This window comes from Cyprinus carpio, chromosome B8 (assembly GCF_018340385.1).
Source record: "Cyprinus carpio isolate SPL01 chromosome B8, ASM1834038v1, whole genome shotgun sequence".
Classification (NCBI taxonomy): Eukaryota; Metazoa; Chordata; class Actinopteri; order Cypriniformes; family Cyprinidae; genus Cyprinus; species Cyprinus carpio.
The window spans coordinates 21758446-21780017 of record NC_056604.1 but is presented as its reverse complement, the minus strand read 5'-3'; the positions used below and the strand labels follow the sequence as shown (position 1 = coordinate 21780017).

The 21572-nt window shown below is 35.3% G+C and overlaps 3 protein-coding genes and 1 pseudogene across 4 annotated transcripts in view; 3 read left to right on the top strand and 1 right to left on the bottom strand.

Annotated features, from left to right (window-relative positions):
• LOC109053914 (disintegrin and metalloproteinase domain-containing protein 9) overlaps positions 1-21572 on the top strand; it is a 1168157-nt gene that overhangs the window by 175117 nt on the left and 971468 nt on the right. The window lies entirely within an intron of this gene.
• On the bottom strand, positions 5155-6170 carry LOC109070359 (annotated as a pseudogene).
• LOC109070358 (G2/M phase-specific E3 ubiquitin-protein ligase-like) lies at positions 10552-13812 on the top strand. Its single transcript, XM_042730104.1, has 9 exons — positions 10552-10939; positions 11026-11523; positions 11629-11729; positions 11815-11940; positions 12035-12249; positions 12374-12641; positions 12723-12883; positions 13093-13331; positions 13434-13812. The coding sequence occupies exons 1-9, from the start codon at positions 10936-10938 to the stop codon at positions 13697-13699; spliced, it is 1878 nt and encodes a 625-aa protein (XP_042586038.1). The 5' UTR covers positions 10552-10935; the 3' UTR covers positions 13700-13812.
• LOC109058868 (E3 ubiquitin-protein ligase NEURL3-like) lies at positions 18231-21484 on the top strand. Its single transcript, XM_019076066.2, has 4 exons — positions 18231-18365; positions 19231-19731; positions 20843-20971; positions 21059-21484. Exons 1-4 carry the CDS (start codon positions 18347-18349, stop codon positions 21235-21237), a joined length of 828 nt encoding a protein of 275 aa, XP_018931611.1. The 5' UTR covers positions 18231-18346; the 3' UTR covers positions 21238-21484.

Below are 21572 nucleotides of genomic sequence, written 5' to 3'. Positions count from 1 at the left end.
AGATCAGAACATTTGCAATTTGAAATTATAAGTTGTTCATAGGTTTAAACACAAGCATACATCTCTTATGTGATTGACACACTGTGCCAAATATTTGTTTATTTCCTCATTTTTTCCCCCATTTTGTGACTTGTGTTTGGTAGATCTGTTGTAACGGATGTAAAATGCAGTAAGATAGCTGCAGTGCATTTACTTTAGCCGTACCTCACGTGCTGCTGAATGTTGGACTGGCCTGAAACGGTCTGAAGAAAGACCCTCTTTACTGTACTGTACCTTCTGCAGCATCTATGAATGTTTTTCTTAAATTTCCTATTAAAATTGATTTGATTTGTCAACTGGAGGTTGTGTTGTTTGTTAGCCTGACAGATGCTTTAATACTCTGTTAAAACTGGGTTAAGAAATACAGTAGTAACATCTATTCAAACTAAAATATAGAAATTATTTATTTTAATCCATTTGAGTTGTATTTTAGTATTTTATTATTAACACACAGACTACTGTTCAACAAGTTTGAGGTGGGTTGTTCGGAAGTCTCTTATGCTCACCAAGGCTACATTTATTTGTTCAAAAATATAATAAAAGCAGTAATATTCTGAAATATTATTTCCGTTTTTGAAATGGTTATTTTCTATTTGAATACATTTTGAAATGCAATTCATCCCTGTGATCAAAGCTGTATTTTCAGCATCATTACTCCAGTCTTCAGTGTCACATGATCCTTCAGAAATCAGTGTAATATGCTGATTTGCATATTATATATTGCATTTATTTGAAATATAAATCTTTGGTAACATTAAAAATATCTTTACTGACACTTTTGATCAATTTAATTCATCCTTGCTGAATAAAAGTAGTAACTTATTTTAAAAAAGAGAAGCCTTACTAACCTACTAGGGTCAAGAAATACTGCATAGTATACTATATTATAAGAAGAATGGTAATTTTATTAAAATAAAAGCTGATGATAATGAATCCTGATGTATTGAGTTTGTCTTGATGTTTTTTGACACATTGCAACAGGTGTTAAAATTAGCATCACTGAGAAGATCCATTAATGACGGTTTGGTCAGTTGTTTCACATCGACTCCGTTCACATTAATTGATCAATCCAAACTCATTATCATTATGAGTCTATTTAATTGAGGTGTGCAGTTAAGATCCAATGCAGTGTCCATAACAAACACACACACACAAACACACACACACACTCCCGCCATCTGCTCTCTGCTGTAGATGAAAGGATCTGAGATCTGACTAATGTCTGCCTGTAGACATCTGATCTCAAAGGAGCCATTAGTTAAATGAGATTCCTCAAACTGACGAAGACCCCTTCATACGGAGCGCCTGCTGATTTGCTGAAGAATTATCAGAGTATAGGTTTAACATCCAGTGACAGTCCAAACAGTCTTTTCAACAGGTTAAGCATTAAGTTTGAGGCATTAGCTTGAAATGTAACTTCCTATTAATTGTGATAAAGACGATGAAAGCAATGTGAATTGTGGCAGTATTTATTACTGTAAAATGTTATTAAATATATAAACACTATTTTAAAAATTTTGGGTTCTGTACGAGTTTTAAAATGATTTTGAAAGAAATCTCTTATGCTCTCCAAAGCTGCATTTATTTAATCAATAATACAGTAAAATCATTGTGAAATATTATTACAATTTAAAATAACTGTTTTCTTTTTTAATTCATAATAAAACGTCTTTTTTTTCAACAAAAAAAATAACTAAACAAAAAAAACACAAAAAAAAATTCACACCTCTTAAAAATGTTTTTTACAAAAAAAATAAAATAAAAAAAATAATTATGATGTCGAAAAGAGATTTCAACATAAAAGCACAAACTCAACAAACATTCAAAACAGTAATTTATTGGGCATTTTCATCATAATTAATTTACAGATCATATATATTATATGCCTTTCAGATGTTAACATTTGACTGTATTTGTTATGTATAACTGAATTTATGTAATTATTGGGGGAATATCTATCTACCCTGTCTTCAACAGTTTTTAAAAATGAATAAATGATATGATCTCTTTGCAGTGCTTGTATGGCAGAATTGAAAACATGCTGTTTTATTACTAAACCGACCTGATTCTGAATTTACTGGATCTGCATTTTGCTTGCATTTACTGGATCTGTTTGTTACTCCTGCAGTTTTACGAGCATTTATAATGTAACACATTATAAAGTAATGTGTTAGAAAGTAACACTTTCTATGAAGTCTTTAAATAATGCAACTTGAATGTTTCAGAATCTGTCCATTTTTATGCTCTTGTAAATGCTGTCACCAGTTTCCCTATTATAAATTATAAAGGGTTTTTTTCAGAGTTATATATTTTTTGTAACACATAATCAATAAAAAGTATTATTTATTAAATATTATTATATTTTACCAAAAGAATCACCATCAATAGTTCAGTATTTAAATTTATATTACAATGAGCACAATCTCTAGCGGGTGTTTTCTCGATTTTTTACTTATGGGGCAATTTGACAATAAATTTATAGCTTAGAATTTTATTTATTTATTTTTGCATAAATGTACTAATATCCACTTCCCAAAACATTTTACCTTTTAACTTTAATTTTGCCATTTCATCAATTGTTATCATTTTTTTGTACTGTTTACATTTGTACTAGTAAAACACAACGGACGGCCTTGTACATATAGGCGAAACATCTCTCTCATTCGGGCAGTTACAGTAGGGCCTATGGAGCGGAGTGGTAGCAGCAACAATTTTCTTTTAATCACTAAGCTTCTGCGTTCATTGATACCAGAAACCATGCTCCCGCCTTCACTCCGGGCTAAAGTGGAAAAATGATGATGTTCATAATAGCTTATAAAAATAAAATAAAAATAAATAAATAATAAAAATTACAGGAGAGTTTCAAAGGGGTTAGGATATTGTGTGTAAATTTTTGTACTACCAAATAGCCAAAACTAATAAAATTGCATGGTATAATTGCTGCTTTCTGCATGTGCAAAATTTGTGTTGATGAAAATAACAGTTTTACTTTTAGTCGGTTATTTTATCTACAGATCGATGCATTTGTTACAGATTTCTGCTCATTCAAAAACAGAGACAGAGGAAGTAGCCTACTTAAGGATTACATTGGTTTGAATGCATTATTGCGACCAGCGATACGTTGGTGAGTGCTGTATCTGTTTAAATCATGCTTTAACCCGAAAAAATAACAGTAAAATAAAGACAAATCCTGAGAAGCTAGCCTGTAACATCCCTCCCTGCTCGGACTATTGGTCATATGTTTATGATCGGAGAGATTATGTGTTCAAGATATAGCCTAAATTGTTATCATGTTTTTTTGTCCTGAAATCTGCTAAAACTATGCAGTTATATCGGGCTGTGGCCCCCCCATGAAATTGTATTCGGAGGGAGCGGTTCTGGAGCGAGTGAATTACCCGCTCTGCCTTTAAAAATGTTTGTGCGCAGAAGCTGTCGGATCTAAAAAACGCGCGGGGGGGGAGGGTTCTTCTCAAACATACAATATTATTTTTATTTCAATTTTCGTCGAGGAAAAATCTGTTAAGGATCTCTCCATTACAGGGGGACGTGTCGGGGTGTCAGAGGGTTTGTTGTACTCCAGGTCGTCCTCCACGCAAGTCGTTTTCCGAGCCGTCTCCTCCGCTCTCTCCGCCAGCGAGGACCTGTGTGGAGCTGGGCTCTTTAAACGAAATCGTCGCGCTCTTCTTCCGCCACAATTAGTGCGCCGTAATTGCTGGAATACCAAACCTGAGAGGAATCACCAAACAATGCTGTTAAAAAAAATTAAATATCAATAAAATAAATAAATTAAAAAAAACCAAATTATAAAAAGCTACCAAACAAAACAAAAAAACTTAAAACACAAAATCCAAGAATGAAAAAAACACAAACAGTTGCAATGTAGTTAAATCGCTGCAGTAATTGTAAACAGAACCTATTTATAAAATAAAGTTTAGCAAGCCCAACAACTTTAGCAAAAGTTAGCATGAATAATGCACATTTGCAAATCTATTAAAACACTGTCTTTAAATGACTAGTATGTTATCTTACTTTAACTTGTGACTCAGTCAACTTGTGACTCAGTCGTAACTGTGATGTGACCAGTCATGCAAAATGCACTTGCAGAAGCCGTGCGTATGCCAGTCTGGCTCTCTTGGTCCTTGCCAGGTAATTGGAGGCCTCGTCTGCTCGAAGGTTTCTCTACAGAGCGGGTCCCAAGATCTGGGTGTTTGCCCACTGAAGCAACGTGTTTCCGAGTCTGGTGTGCTTCTTTTCCCCACAGAGAGGTCTTCTGATACATCAGTGTGATGCCCGCCATCTGCAGAGAAAACACAAGACTGAGTATCACAACTAGACCTGCATCTTCTGATACATTTGAAACATTCATGTGCGAAAACCTTTCAGTCCTAGCTCTGAGATTTTTCTTTTAAACAAGCATTTTAATCAGGCTCCTACAAAATAACATCGGAGAAAGGCATTCGGGAAATAACTAATTCCCTTTTGATTGCCGTTGAAGTGAAATTACATAGGTGCCTGATAAAAATGCTCATTTGAAAGAAAAAATCTCAGACAGACTCAGAGGTTTTTGCATCTGAAGTCCTCATTTTATCACACTTAATTTCTTTTTTCAGTTTTGCCAACTTCAAAGCATCAAATGTTAAAATGAATGAAGCATAAATTGGTCAACTGGAAACAAATAAATGAGTAAATGTTAGAAACACTTTTACAACTGAAACTAATACATGAAAAAAGAATGATATCTTTAATAAAAATAAAACATCTGGGTTTATATAGAAGTATTTAAAATTGTACTTTTAATAGTCAACAAATTTCTATGGAAAATGTCAAATTGTTTAGTTTTATTATGTTATAATTATGTATTATATTTTATACACAATTATTTTAATATATTTAAATATTTATATTTTATAAAACTTAAAATAATGAACTTTTGAAAGGACAGCATTTTTTTCATTAAATGATTGTTTTATTAAATACTTAAATTAATATATTATACATTGTACTGAAAAAAGTCAACTTTTATTTACCTTTACATAATATACAGTCAATTGTGTTTACATTAATAAAATCAGACTGACTGGACTGATATTCAACCTGATCAAGGTTTATCAAGTCAAGTCCTTAAATACAATGTAACTGGAAAACATTTTCATGGTTTTTCTCCTGTTTGATATTCTTTTTCAAACAATTTTCAAAAACGACTAAATAAGTGCGGGTGAATATCACTGCATTGGTATCTCATCACACGTAATGCTCCAAATCAAACACATACTGCTCAGACTTACTGTTGGGACACTGCTGTCTGGCCCCTCTCCACTCGTACCCTCCGTCCACCCAGCAGCTGCTGCCTTTACCCTTCAGACCCGAACATTCGACTCCGGGGTTTTAGAGAAACTGCTTCAGTCCCGATGGGGCGTAATCCCGGTTTAATAAACCCCTGGACTGGGTACGGCTGTCCCAAAGCCACCCATAGAGGGGTCACCCGAGCTGAGAGCTGCAGGGGTTCCCGGGCCGCCCATCATGGATCTACTCAGGATGTCACTGATGCCATGCGGCGTGCCGGCCTGGAGCTGAGAGCTAATGTTGGCGGGGCTGAGCTTGTAGAAGGAGTTGGGAATGGAGTACTGGCACACCGGGGCCTTGATGTCTGAGGAGAACTGGTTCAAGCTGTTGTTGAAGAGGAAGGATCCCGAAATATTGGACTCCATGGACACCAGTGTGCACTTCTTCTGCTTCAAAATGATGGTGATTCAAGACTGATTTCTTACCGAAGTCCTGACATCAAGTACTCCGAAGGGTCTAGTCCTGTTCAACACAACCTGATAACGTTCTGTTGGAGTATTTCCAGGGCTCGGTGTGGTCCTCACATCACCCCGGAAATCTCTCAAAGATCAGGTAAGAGCCCGTGTTTTTTCTTTACTTCCTCTTCTCAATTCTTTAACTAGTCCATAATGCATCTCCAGAGTGAACACCAAGCACCACTCTCACTTTCACAGACAAATGTCCCACCACTGGCTTTCTGGTTGCAGGTCATAAATAAGATGCACCTTAGACCGCTGTGGCAGTTTCTTCTTAATGATGGACAGAATTAGAATGGCCTGCCTTGATTGGTTGAGCGCTCGACGTGGCTGGTCGCCTCATTGGTCTGTTCGCAGCAGGACAGCCTTTGATTGGTTGTCAGCAGATTAATAGTTTTTTAAAAAGTCTGGGTGAGAATAAGTTGCTTTTTAATGGGGCGTCTGCTGTGGCTGTGGAAGAGCAGCTAGCAGGCGTAACAGGGAAATCCTTCATTATAATTGTATTTTAGAAGATCTGCTTTGGTGACCATATCTGACAGTTTTTTTTTTCTTTGGCATTTTACATGAAATCTCCTCTACTGGCTAAAACATTTAACACATAATCCGGCATTTACTAATACCAGACGGACAAGTGTGAAATCCCCCTTTCTCTTAGTTAATAGCATGATTTTAGAATGAATTTAATTTCATTAGTAGAGGTGGTTGTTAGGCAATTTCTTATCTATGTGCACTTAACAGTAACAAGTGCACGAAGGTAATGTGAAGGCAGTAGGATGTAATATGTCATGTAATTAGTGTAAAGGATTGACAGCAATTTGAGACCTGACCTTAGACATTGTCCTTGACTTTCTGGACTTATGCTGTTTGATATTCTGTCCAGGACCAGAAGGGTTTTACAATTACTGTTTGTACTGAGGTATTGATTATGTCAGGTTCATGCATAAATTCCTTAATTTCTTGACACAAGCATGGTGTATGTTTTTTTTTCTCTATGAGGTATAAAAAAGGTTTCTATGTTAGGGAAAAAAAATCTTAAAGAAAATAATAATAACAAACATGGTCATTTTAGTGAAGGTCATATTGAAATATATGACCGTTATATATAAAAAAATCTGAAATCTATTAGTTTTAATGACAATTAATATATTAGAAACGTATATATTAGGAAAAAAATTACACCTTAAAGTAAAAATACAATAAAATATAATAATAATTTTAATAATAAATATAAAAAAATAAACAGTTCTTTATACTCACAGTATACTCACCATATTTGATGGTTTCTATTATGCAAGGATTCACAAATTTTTTAGTCAGCCAAATCCCATTGACTTTTCTTGACATACCCACTACCCCACTAAGATTTTATATTAATGTAATAATTAATTAATAATAATTTATCCACACATTTGTATGTTCATGGTTCTCTGATGTTGTTGAATGGTCACTTGGCATGCAGGAAAACAAAATATGTATTATTTTAGAAATTGTTTTATTTTATTTTTATTTTAAAATTATTTTAATTTACAGTTTAATAATTTAATTAATGATTAGCTTTTCATCAGCTCAAAAAAAAAAAAAAAAACAAACAAAAAAAAAAAATTGGGGAAATCCTGCTATAATGCATTAAAATCCCATAAAAAAATGGGAAACCTCTTCCAGCAACTTTTAGGTTTTCATAAAGAAAAACTGGCATTAAATTACAAAGTTCCCCAGCTGGGTTTTATTGTTTGAGTTGCTTTATTCTGATTTCCTCTGTAGGGGGTGATAGATGATCACCACAATGTCAGCTCAACAATCTTCCTATATTAGAGTCCTATTGACAATCCCCTATTAAGTGCATGAAGACAAAAGACCAAGCATGAATGATGAAAGTGTGTAATAATAATAATAATAATAATAATAATAATAATAATAATAATAATAAAAACATTACAAATGTAAAGTAATGTGTCCTAATGCCAGTATGGCCAATATGTGCTGGTTCTTTTATTTCTTGTCTTGCTATACTGTTTCATCACTGGCAAATTTCATATACAAAGATCAATCTAGGCTTGTCGATGCTTAAAAAACAACTGCAAGTCTGTCATCAGCAGGCAGATTAAACTGATGAACTTGTCTCAACCTGAACTTGGCTTTGTATTAAGACATTTAATAGAAAGAGATGTAATCGAATCAAGTGAAACCAGCCTCTCTGTTCACTTTGGGCTTCATATTATAAAAATATGTAGTATTACATTAACTTAGGAGTTAAAGGCAAGTTTTAGGTCAAACAATTACATTCTTGTTCACACGTAACATGGTATCCTGTTTCTCTGATCACTGGGTTTCTTCACCCCAGCACTATCTATTCATCTGGGCTTCCTATAGTATATGGGTATTTTTAGTTTTGTAAAGTTCTGGATTTTTGGTAAACTTGCAAATGCTGTTGCAAGTTCCTCGTAAGACAAATTTCAAAGTAAAGAAGTAAAGTTCTAGCAGTAGTGTTTAAGTAGTGGTGCCTGGTTATTAAAAAAAAAAAAAAAAAAAAAAAAAAAAAAATATATATATATATATAATATATATATATATATATATATATATATATATATATATATATATATATATATATATGCAGTTTTGTGTAATTTGTGTCTTAATGATTGACTGAAAAATAAATGAGTGCAAAAATTGTTAAATTTAGATGTTAAAATTGTGACTGATAATTTGACATTCGGTTCATTCGTCAAGATTGGAAAGTCAGAAGCGCAGTGCATTGTGGGTTGCTGTATTGCAATCTGCTCATGTTATATTTTTAGGCAAATGTCTTCTGGGTATTCCACATATGATATGTTATAAGTTAAAATACAAAAGTAGGTAGTGAGCTAAGCTTGTCATCTTAAGTCTCCTACAGTCCACAGCAGTTATTGATGTATTAAATATATAGTTTGCTGAGCTGATCTGCTGTGTTGACAAAAGGTAGATCTCTTTCATTATGTCAGGCATGTTTCATCATTGTTTACTTGATAGTTTCGCACATTTCATCAGTTCTGCTGACACACTTCACAGATGAAAGATGAGATGATTTGATAATGAAAACATTTTACAGAACCAAAGCTATACAGAACATGAATTGGTTTCTTATTCATTTGAGATTTAGTTTTTTATTTGGTTAGTTCTTTTTTTTATTTGTTTGTTTGTTTTCCTGTCCGTTTTTATTATTGTGTTAAGTGCTTGATTCATGAATGTTAATGTGTAACTATGGAAATTGTCCATGAAAATATAGTAAAATATTAATACTACATTTAAAAATGATTTAAAAAAAATAACGAAAAAATAAGATATTTTATATTATCTATATATATATATCTATCTATTTTGTTTGTTTTCTTAAAACCAGTCATGGCACTATTCGCCACATGCCTTGTCTCATCAGTATTGCAAAGTTATTTTTCTGTAAGCTGTCTATTGTAGCTTGATTTAGAAACTTGTTTGCCTCCTTTCAGGACACTGATCTGCAAAACTAAAATTATCTCACTGGTTAATCAAAAGCTGACTGTCTTTGTTGTTTTCCAGCACGTGTCTTGAAGTATTGCAGTAAATAGTAAAATAGTACATTTTCCAAAGAACGCCTTTAGACCTTTGTTCATTATGTGAAAGTTTAAAAAATCCCAAACAGTATTACACAAATAATATGATATTGATATAACAAACATCATGTAGTTATAATCATTTATTCTTTACTGCTATAAGAAATGCATTAAATGACCATGTTGATTATAGTGCTGGGTTACAGCCATACATTTCATCATCCCTGAGGTTACAAATTGTGGTGCATTTTCTGTATATTTAACTAGAAACAAGGTTCTTTCCAGTCATGTCAACAGTCAGAAGCAGATATGCCTGTTTTCCTCTAAAGGGTGGAGATTTTGACAGAGTTATGCTAATATACATGTCTGTCTACATTTCATAAACAAGTATGAACAACAATGATGAACTAGAGATTAATCATAGTTGTTTGGGCATATTAGAGCTTTAAATAAAAATATAATTATAAGTAATTTATTTTTATATATATATAAGATTTATAGTTGAGATTTACATATACAATTAACATTTTAATTCCAAATGTATAATTTAGATTTCAATTGAATTGGATGATTTCTACCATATTGATATAAAAATGCAAAGAAAAAGAAAATATATTCCATTTGTTGTTACTGACAACTTAAAGTGCATTAAACTTTACATTATATTATTAATGTTTGCTATAATAGGGTTTGTAAAGGAACTGCAGGGGGGTTGTGAGTTTAATAAAAAAAAAAATAATTAAATCATAAAAACATAAAATTTAAATAAATATATATTTTTAAATGACATAAATCAAAATAAAACACAAATAAATATTTTATTTGTTTACCTGCCTGCCAATGTCAGAGAACTGCAAATGTGATGCCTAATTATTAAAATAATTATTTAAAAATGTATGGGGTACTCATAACTCAAATAAAACTTAATGTGTTCATCAATAGTTGATGTAATGTTGAAATGCTAACAAAACATTTTTTAAAACTGAAATGATCTTTTGTCAGTCAAGTGGTCAAATGTTCTGTGGCCTTTCAAATTTCTGTGTAATTATATCCACCTGACTGGTGACTGTGAATGTCCACAAAACTGGAAGACTAAGTTAAATATATTATCATTTCATTTAGAAGTAAAATGTGACGTGTGGAGTTTTACTCCACCTAATTTTTCAGGTAGCACATTTTTTTTAGAAAAAGAAACTTGAACACAAATACACACTTAATTTGAATCAGGATTGGCTTACCATGCAATTAAAAAAAAAAGAAGCAACAATAGCTTATAATATAATTCATTGTATGGACAATCCAGAAACATCAGTCAGCCAGTAGTTTCCCTAACTCTGCTCCACCTGCGCATAAGTTCGTCCCCTTTTTCTTCTTTTTACTTAATTCAGCCAGGGCAACTAGTCAAACAGGCTTTTGTGCTTTTGTCAGAAGTACTTGGACGATAAAAGCGGGAGTAACACAATTCGGTTTTAGTTGCATTTACCATCTTGAATATCAGGGCTATTTCATGAAGCAAAGAAAAACCAGCAATGAGTGAGTATAACACAAAAAGTGTCTCTATATACTGCAGGTTTATTGGCTTGTCAGACTCACCGTCCGATTCATTTGTATCATTTTAGAGCACGATCGCATGTGTGGCAGTCGATGTCTGGGTCCGATGACTTTCAGTGTGGACCTGACAGGCCAATACGTGACCCTCAGCCAAAAAGGACAACTCGCGTCCAGAGACACCTCGTCCTTTATGAACGGTTTGGCGTTTCTCAGCCGCACTGTAAAGGTGGATGAAAAGCTGTGTATACGTATTGAGGATCGCACCTCGTTGTGGGATGGAGCTCTTCGTGTGGGTTTCACCAACATCTGCCCACAGAGAAACACTTTACCACCTGCCTCAATACCAGACCTCAGGGACACACGAGGATACTGTGTTGTGCCAGTGCCTGAGGACTTGTGTAGGTGTGGTGTACAGCTTCAGTTCTGGATAAACTATGCAGGCATGGTTATTGTGCAAGAGGCAGGAGGGGAGAAATATTACCTCAGAGCAGAAGGACTTAACCTGAATAACCCGCTGTGGGTTTTCATTGATCTGTACGGGAGCACAAGCGCCGTCCGCCTTCTGAGTAAGTGTGAGAAAAGAACTTTCAAACTAAATTTCAATTGTCAACTGGTACTTGAATTGGTTTAAAAATATAAAATCTTTTGTAAAAATGTTTAATGTGCTGTAGGATCAAAGAAGGGCAGTCGAACATCATGCCCGAACTCTCCTGTAGACAGCACATCTAGCATCAACTGGCTAGCAGGAGCGGTTGAGCGACAAACATCAGAGGCACTTTTTTTTTGCAACTCTACCTGCTAGTTGACATTTACTTGACAATACCAAACAATTAAACTGTGCTATTTCTTTTTCACAGATGAACACACACACATTATCATCAGTCGTGAATGCAAATGTTTTCACACAGTCACGTTCTCCTCCACCTGTCCCTGCACAACAGAGGCAACGGTTTCTTTCAGATTCAAGCCGAAACTCTTCAATGGTAATAATATTTATGATAATCTTACATATTTTTTTACATGATTATTATATATGTAAGAAATGCACACAAGACATTATTTACTTCTCTTCAACAGGAGGACATGGACTTCAGCTCTTTACTCCAAGAGTTTCAGCGCATGCATCTCAGTGGCAGCGAGCACGTATCAATATTGGTTTCTCGTAACAAGGTGCTGCAGTGTGCCAAAGATTCTGTTTCCAACTCTAATTTCACTTGGAACAAAATGCCTCTCGTGACATTTGTTGGTGAGGAAGCCCTTGACCGTGGAGGTCCACGGAGAGAGTTTTTCAGGTATTCCTCTTACAAACAAGAATAAATATCATTTTACAAGAAGTAAAAGAACAGTTCTCAAACATGACTAGTAAGGTCACAGTTTTGTTTGACATCTGTTGCTTCTCCTTTACCTCTGCCTCAGAATCCTGATGATGGAGGTGCAGAGATCGCTGGGCATCTTTGAGGGGCAGCCTGGACACTTGTTCTTCACCTATGACCAGATGGCTTTGGAGGAACACAAGTATGAGTTGGCGGGGAAGCTGATTGTGTGGTCTGTGGCTCATGGCGGCCCAGGACTCAAGTCTCTTGACCCCTGCCTGTACCAGCTGATGTGCACCCAGGAATGTCAACTGGTAGACTTTGACTGGCACCTAATACCAGATGCTGACATTCAAGACAAACTACAAAAGGTTTCTATCCATTCCATTTCTTCATCAATCCATTGATCTTTGCCCTTCTTTAACTGGAAGATCATTTTATCTTGCTTTTAGATTTCATCATGCAAAACGACGGCAGATCTCCAGAGGCTGCAGACAGAGCAGGGTGACTGGATCTGTGATTGTGGTTTCCCTGGAATATACAGACGTGAAATTTCCATTCAAGATGTGCCAAAGATTTACTCCTTTGCAGTTCGACACTACATATATCTTAGGTATATATAACTGAGATTATTCTTATTGATTTGATTATCATTCATTTAAATTATAAAAGTTACTTACTATGTTTTTATCAAAGTAACACTCATTTGACAGTTAGTTCTGGTCCTCTGTATGGTCTGATAGATTGAAGTAATATTTAGTAAATGTGTTGTGTTGCTTAAGTACAAAAATGGACATGTAACAGCCTGTGTTTATTTTTCAGAACATCAAATATGATTCATCAGTTCACAAAGGGATTGAATGCTTATGGACAGTTCTGGGATATGGTAAGAACTCACTGGGTTGAGTTTTTGCCCATCTTTACAAACATGCATGAGCCCCTTTCCAAAAGCACATTTGGAGACCTGTTCCAAATCCACTGGAGTAAATCAGGGACCAAGAAGAGGGAGGCTGAGAAAGAGACTATACACTGCTGGGAACTGGTACTTAAGATGATTGAAGGTAAGTTTTCTCGTTATTAAATGAACTGTGAATAATGGTGCATCATTGTGCTTGTAATTGTCAGTTTGTTTGGGCTTGAGCTTGTAATTTTTGCCTCAACAGATAAAAAGCCAAAGGCTCCACAAAACGAGTTGCATTTTGAGGAGATTTTGGCTTTCATAACTGGAGTGGATGAAGTCCCACCACTTGGGTTCTCCCCGAAGCCCAGCATTCGCTTCTACCAACCAGAGCAGCGTGGATACCGTCTACCGTTTGCCAACACATGCATGATGGGATTGTTCCTGCCCAGGGTTGTAAAAGATGAAGTGGAACTTTACAGGATGCTCCTGAGAGCAATCAGAGACTCGGCTGTATTTGGGAGAATATAAACATATATAATTCATTATTATTATGTACACGATCACATCCATAATAATTACATATATTTATAAGCTTTATTTCATTATTTATTTCATTACCTAAGAAGAAAGCACTTATTTCTGTTTTCATACAATTATCATTCATGTCTTGAATAAACTGGTTGGGGAGGATATATATATATATATATATATATATATCTGTGGAACTACAAAAAAACCTAAAAAAAAAAAACAAAATACAACCATAGGTCTATAAAATATTTCAAGTAAACAAAACAAGTTCTGTGGAACTGCTAAATAGCCGAACACATCAAAACATATTTTCCTAAATTTCCTTCCTTAATTAACTTCCTGATAACTTTCTTTTAGTTGACTGCATAGTAGTCACGTGTTACATTTACGAGTGTTTACAGATGGAAGAGAATAGGACCTATCAATCATTATTCTGTAAACCTGCTTTATCTGACACTTTATGACGCAGTGACACGGACTAACATATAGTTATCTGAGCTGTGCTTTGGTTTCGCTTTTTTGTTTACCGTGTCAAAGAAAGCTTCGGTACGCTGAATAAACTGGAAACGGCTTATTATCTAATCTTTAACGTGTTTTCCGTTAAAATATTTATTTAGGAGTTAACTATAGAGTTTACAACCTTTTTTGTTAGAGAAGTCGAACAATTTTGAGTCGGATAGAATTACAGCATCTACTCATTTCTGTGGTATCCACGAACCGCGATTGACTGTCAAAGCTGTAATGTGATTGGTTTACGTGCCAATGGCAGAACCGCAGCATCCAGCTCAGTAACGCCAGCCCTTCTGTAGCTCTTGCGATAGGAAAATGACTGCTTGGCAAACTATTTTCTGCTCTTTCAAGCGGATCACGTGGTAATGTAAACTAATAAATGAGATAAACTGTCACATGACTTCTTCGAAATGTCTGCACTTCATAGTAATGACATACTGTATCGTTGTAAACTTCCATTAGTTACCTCGTTATTACTGTATGACATGGGATTTATGACATCGATTGATTTTAATTGAATATATATGTGTGTGTGTGTGTGTGTGTGTGTGTGTGTAGCCTAACATAAAACAAGTAAAGATTAATTCAGTAATAGTCTACATTTACCAAAGTAAACACCACATTTTGAAAGAGAATTATATTTCTTTTTCCCAAAAGCAAATGCAGAATCCATAAGATCTGGGCATGTAATGATCTACAAAATCAGTAGCCTACTTCAGAACTTTTCAGTAAATTTCCAACAGAATGAATCATTCATCTTTAATGTTCAGTACTTTGGATCTGCATCCTGTGCAATTCCCAGAATGAGATGATTCATTTCTAAAACTTTTCACTTATGGAATAAATACGTTCTTACATGTTTAATTGTGGACAGTCATAATTAGTGCAAAAGTTCAAAAAGTCTGAAACTACAAAAATAAGAAAATATTCTGATAATTTATTTGCATGGTACTTGCAACCAAATTATTGCAATTATATATGCTTAATAAAAAGGTAATATATGAAACAAAATTAGTCTATTTAAAAATATGTTTATATACTGTATGGAGTAGCTAGTGTCCTTCAAACAACATGGAATTGCAAATATAGGCTATAGATTAAAAAGATGTACAGGTATATAAGGGCCTAACTTAAATTTTTCTTATTGATTTAATTTAAATAAAAATAAAAATACTTACTATACTATATATATAAATAAAAAAATACATAAAAATTACTTACTATATATATATATTCTTTGTTAGAATGGACACAATCCTTAATAATTACTTATATTTAGATTTATTTCGTTATTTATTTCATTACTTAAGAAGAAAGCTCTTATGCACTTTCTTACAGTTATTTGTATATGATGTAGCTATATTTTATATTTTATTTTCTGATATCATGTCAGCCCCAGTTCTCGACTGTTTAAGAATAAGTTTAATCACGCTGATGTTTCAATAAGCCATATTCTCATATGACAATTAGGTTGTAAATTAAAACAATAGCCTGTGAATGCTCACACAAAATACATATATCTTTCCCAAAATTTATGCTCTGTGCTTAGTAATTAGGGGCAGCTGTGGCCTAATGATTAGAGAGTTGGACTTATAACCCGCAGGTCGCAGGTTCGAGTCTCGGTACTGGCAGGAGTTGTGGGTGGGGGAGGAAGTTAATGAACAGCGCTCTCTTCCACCCTCAATACCCATGGCTGAAGTGCCCTTGAGCAAGGGACTGAACCCCCAGTTGCTCCCCGGGTGCTGGATATAGCTGCCCACTGCTCTGGGTGTGTGTTCATGGTGTGTTCACTTCTCGCTGCTGTGTGTGTGTGCACTTGGATGGGCTAAATGCAGAGCACCAATTCTGAGTATGGGTTACCATACTTGGCAAATGTCACGAATTTCACTTTGATTAACTTATTATGCTCTTCATCTGTGAAGCTTATCTATTTAGATAAGCTTTGCAGGGAATACAGCCTTTTATGGGGATTAATAAAGGCATATTTCACAACATCATTCACATCTTCTATGAAGTGAAATAAAAACATCATATGGAAGGCATCCATTCACTGACTCACACCTCCACAGTATTTTTACTGACAGACTCGTCCTTGACCTGTAGTAACTGTGTACTTGATTAAGAAGTTCTAAGCCAGTTCAGTTCACATTGAGCTAAATCAAATGTTTTTATTTATTTATTTATTTATTTACTTAATGAAGGAAAATACACATTAATAATACATAACAACATATAAAATGTGTCAGATCTAGCCACACTGGCTAATTTTCATCTGTAGTCCCTTGGTCTTTGAAGTTAGTCATCTATATCTATTTGGCCAATTGATATATTGTTACAATGGCATCTGTCAAGGTGTGGGATATATTAGGCAGTGAATGAACATTCAGTTCTTGAAGCTAAAAGATCTGAGTTACTTTGACAAGGGCTGAATAGTGATGGCTAGATGACTGGGTCAGAGCATCCCAAAAAAGCCAAGACTTGTGGGGTGTTCAAGGATTGCAGTGGTTAGCATTTACCAAAACTGGTGCTAGAAAGTACAACCAGTATCAGGAACATGGGCACCCAAGACTCTTTGAAGCATGTGGGGAGTTAACCTGTTTGGTCCAATCTCACAGAAGAGCTATTTTAGCTCAAATGAATGAAAAACTTAATGCTGGCCATGATAGAAAGGTGTCAGAACACACAGTTTGTGATGACTCCTGTTCAACACTGAAAGTGTTTACAGTGGGAGCTAATCTTCTCTTAGCTGCAATAACAGCTTTTATTCTTCAGCAAAGACACAAGAGCATCAGTGAAGTCTGATTTTGGCAGATGGGATCTTGGTATCCCAAATGTGTTCAATAGGAGTTGCACGTTTGTGCAATTTAAAAGCGCCTGCCTGAGGAAATTAACTCCTTGTGATTTTATTTACCAAGTCTGAAAATTGCAATCATCTGAGGAGGAACTTCAAACACTGAAGAAGAAAGGCATTATCGCTATTAATTATTATTACACTACTAAACAGTAATGCATTTTATGAGCCCTAATTCCCAACACCATGTTTTAGTTTCTTTTTTGACTGGTTTTTATGTTACCTGCCAAAGTCTGAACTTAATTGCTGCGAATACACAATAATGCAACATACACTTACTCTTTAATCCATACTGTAAAACAAGAAAGGGAATTATTTAATTTTATTCATGCTTTACATTTTTTTTTTTTTTTGGTGTTTGTATACAGTCACCATTTGGGGTATTAGATTTTGCAACGCATTGTGTGCAAGAATGCTTGAATAGAACATTTCCATTTCCAGATTTACCTTATGAAATAATTACAACACATATAATTTTAGGTTGTCATAAGATAAGTGAATGACAGACTGAATGAGCATATTATATCAATAATATAGTAACCTTGACTCAAACACTCAAACTGAAAGTGAGCTTTCTGAATTTGTCAACTGCTTATCCAGTGGAGAGATTTAAACCCACCAAACAGCAAAACACAAACCAAAATACCCTAGATCCAGCAAATATTTCTACTTTTAGAGAACAGCTCGATGGCTCATGGAAATGGCTGCATGGCAAAAGTGAAAATTTACAATGAATGAATTTATAGAGTTTTAATCGTTGGTTGTCAATTGTAATGTTAACTGAATTTTCCTGAATGAAATGAAGTGACAGCATTTCTACGATGACAAAAATCACAACAGTTTCTTAAATGACAAAAATAGAAAACAGGATCAAACAAAAACAAAAAAGGAAAAGTGAAAGTAGCCTCTGGTGCACAACAGCAGCCAGCAGCATAGCCTGCTAAAGGGAAACTGTGAATCCACATGATCAGAAGTACTCATTGAAACCCCCAACTACTTTCTTTTGCTTTCCCATTTGTACTCACAAAAAACATTTGGATGACTAAATACGTAAAAAAAATCCCAACTGCAGTCTTTTCTTTTTTTTTACTGCCGAGGAATGGAGTCATCCTCAAGGTAAATTTCCAGACTCCGCCCTCAATAGTCCCTCCTCGATCCTCATCCTATGAGGAGAAATGTTTAGCTATAAACCACAACACGTGCATTTAAAAAGCAACAGATTCCCTATCCACTCAGATACAGAAACACTGAAGAAGATACCAAGAGCTGGCTAAGAAAACAGGATGCCAGAGAAAAAGAAAGGTAAGAAGATGAAATAGGCAAATGGTATTTTTTTTACAGTATCTCTTAATGAAAAAGAAAATGTTAAGTTTAAAGAGAATTATGTTGGTATATAAAAATGTAATTTAGCAAGTTGTAAGTTAAAATGAACTTGTTTTTTTGTTTTAAGTTAATTAACCAATGAATTTACACTAATGCATACCATTACATCGTCAATGAAATAATTAGATTACATTTTATATTATGTGTTAATAATATGTAATTATGATTCACAGTGCAACGTTGGAGAGTCCTAGTTTGATTATGTCTGTGATACACAGGGAAACATAGTGATTTTGTCAGTGAGCAGCGGCCTCTAGAGGCTATAAAGCGAGTGAGCTGGACAGTAGTATGGCTACGTTCCATGAATCGGTTCGTTCGAACAGCCCGTTTCAAAGAATCAGTTCAACTCATATAATCAAACATACATTTATTACATTTTATGTTTTTTAATAAGTGTGTAATTTCATGTATCCTAGTTCAGGCGGTTGCAGACATGATTCGTGTCAAATAGAACCTAAATGGAATTTGCATTTACATTAAACAAAACGTAATTTTAATATTTTGGTTGAGAATCAAACATACACGTTTCATATGTGTGTTTATAAAATTGTCACGTCGTAAATATATACAACAATTGTTTATTTTTAGTTCAATGAGGATTGATTCGAAAGGCGCTCAGATCCGATTCTTGAGTCATTTGAACCAAAAGAATGATTCGCGAATCAAACGCACTGGAAAGTCCCGTGTTAGCGACAGTTGCAAAAGAGACAGATGAATCAAAACAGAGAGAGCCGCACCGCTTACATTAACCTCTAACGCCAGACTCGTCTTATTTCTCCTCCAGAGAAAGTCAAGTGCGTGTGTCACACGCGGTGGAGCCTGAAAGCGATTTCTTTCCACTCAGACGTGAAGGGTAGTCTGATAACGCTGAGCGACGGCGGGCGTCGGGTTTCCCGGGACGAGTCGTCCTTCTGCCACGGGCTGACGTTCAGCGGGCGAGCGGTGAAGAGAGGGGAGAAGCTGCGCCTGCGGGTCGAGCGCTGCGGCGGAGACTGGCACGGAGCGCTGCGGCTCGGATTCGCTCATGTGTCACCCGAGCAGACACCTCTACCCCCTCTGGCCATCCCAGACCTGACCCGCTCTCCGCTGTACGCCGCAGTGATAGTCCCCGAGCACATCTGTCGCCCTGGCTCAGAGATTGAGTTCATGCTGAAGAAGAACGGCAGTCTGAGGATACGAAGCTCTGATGGCAGAACACACACGGAACAGACCACCCTGAACCCCGAGTGGCCCGTCTGGGCGATGATTGACGTCTACGGGCAGACCACGGCAGTCACGATGCTCGGTGAGGCTTCTGCTCTGTCCTATTGTGCTCTGACTGGATAAAGGGATAAAAGTTAGTTCACCCAAAAATGAAAATTCTGCCATCATTTACTCACCCTCAAGCTGTTCCAAACCCGTATGAGTCTCTTTCTTATGTTGAACACAAAAGAAGATATTTTGAAGAATGTGGGCAACAGTTGATGGCACCCATTGACTTCCTATCGTCTATGCCTTCAATGCATGGAGGGTTTGAACAACAGGATTGAAACAATTTGAGGGCAAGTAAATGATGGCAGAATTTTCTTTTTTGGACGAACTATCCCTTTAATACACACACACACACACACACACACACACACACACACACACACACACACACACACACACACACACACACAGGACACACAATCAAAATATCTTTTTATTTTTGTGGTATGTGTTTAAAGTATCAAGTTATGCTTTATTTTTCTGTAAGAGAAAGAGTCAGGTGTTTTCAAACATTTTGCCACCAATATGATGCCCTAAAGTGAAGCCTCTTTCCTAAAATATAAATGCATAATTTTCATGAAAAACCCATTTATGCAGTGTGGCAAAAATATTATAAAAACAGCAAATTAATTTAGGATTTATTCAAATGAATCAGTGATGTTTGCTAAATAAATTTTTTTTTTTTTTTTTTTTTAATATTGTCATTATAAAGAAAATTGTTAAAATATTATCTCGAAAACTGTACTTTTTATTGAATTGTCGTAGTATTTGAGATTAACATAGAGTAGAATAAAATATTCTGACCAGATTTTAGAAAGCATAATCTAATAATAATAATAATAATAATAATACTGAATTAATTAATAAAATTAAATATAGAATTATGAATAGTAATATTAATTATTAACAGTGAATAAGATACAAATAATAATATTGTGAATGGGATTGTAAAACAAATTCATTAGTATCTTAAATACCTGTTAACTTTGACAGCTCTAAAAATACATTTAGTAAAATCGTATTTAACGGATCCTCTGCGGCCCCAAGTTTGAAAACCCCTGACCTAAGCTACACTCAGGTGTTTTCATAAATAAAAGCTTGTTTTTTTGAGTTGTCCTAACAGTTGATGTGGTCTCTGTACACAGGTTCAGAAATGAAGCGCTGGATCTTCACCAGTCGCTCCTGTCCTGCTCTCACACACATCAGACACACTGAAGATAAAGAAACACAGGAGAGTATGCTGGAACTGAGAAACCATCACCTTGACAACACAGGTGAGAATCAGACAAGCGCAAGGCAGCTCTGGTACGGCCTAGATCACATCCGTTCACCACCTAAACTCCTCTCTTTCCTTGCTTTAGATCATGACGCTCCGGACTGTGCCGAGTGTGTGGTGTGTTACAGTGATGTGGCAAACTGTTCTCTGAGCTGTGGTCATAAATGTGTGTGCACTCCGTGTGCCATGAGGGTTCACATGACGTTTGGGACCTGTCCTCTGTGTCGTCAGCCCTTGGGCTCCTTCCATCCCTATGTCCACTAGCTTCCATCCCAGTTCAAGAAGTGGCCATACAGTTTGTTGAATGTATATTGAATGTATTTTAAGTTCTTATGTGCTGCTGTAATGTACAAATCTATCACTGCACTGTGCAGATGTTGTATTTATTTATTTTTACTCTGTTTTGTAAGTCGCTTTGGATAAATTCACTGAATTTAAATATTTATTTTTATTTTGAATCATATTGATTATATATGTTTATATGTATATTTATACGTAAGCTGAGATGTTCTAAGTCTATAATGTAAATAATATAATGTAAATATGTATTTATGTATATGAATAAGTTTTTTTTTTTATTAAATACATTTTATGTAAAC

What these genes read in the sequence shown, in the direction of transcription:
- LOC109070358 (XM_042730104.1), top strand. An exon ending in CCACGGAGAGAGTTTTTCAG is followed by an intron (nt 12,250 to 12,373) that starts GTATTCCTCTTA and finishes CCTCTGCCTCAG; the next exon opens with AATCCTGATGATGGAGGTGC. An exon ending in GGTACTTAAGATGATTGAAG is followed by an intron (nt 13,332 to 13,433) that starts GTAAGTTTTCTC and finishes TTGCCTCAACAG; the next exon opens with ATAAAAAGCCAAAGGCTCCA.
- LOC109058868 (XM_019076066.2), top strand. An exon ending in CACGGCAGTCACGATGCTCG is followed by an intron (nt 19,732 to 20,842) that starts GTGAGGCTTCTG and finishes CTCTGTACACAG; the next exon opens with GTTCAGAAATGAAGCGCTGG. An exon ending in CCATCACCTTGACAACACAG is followed by an intron (nt 20,972 to 21,058) that starts GTGAGAATCAGA and finishes TCCTTGCTTTAG; the next exon opens with ATCATGACGCTCCGGACTGT.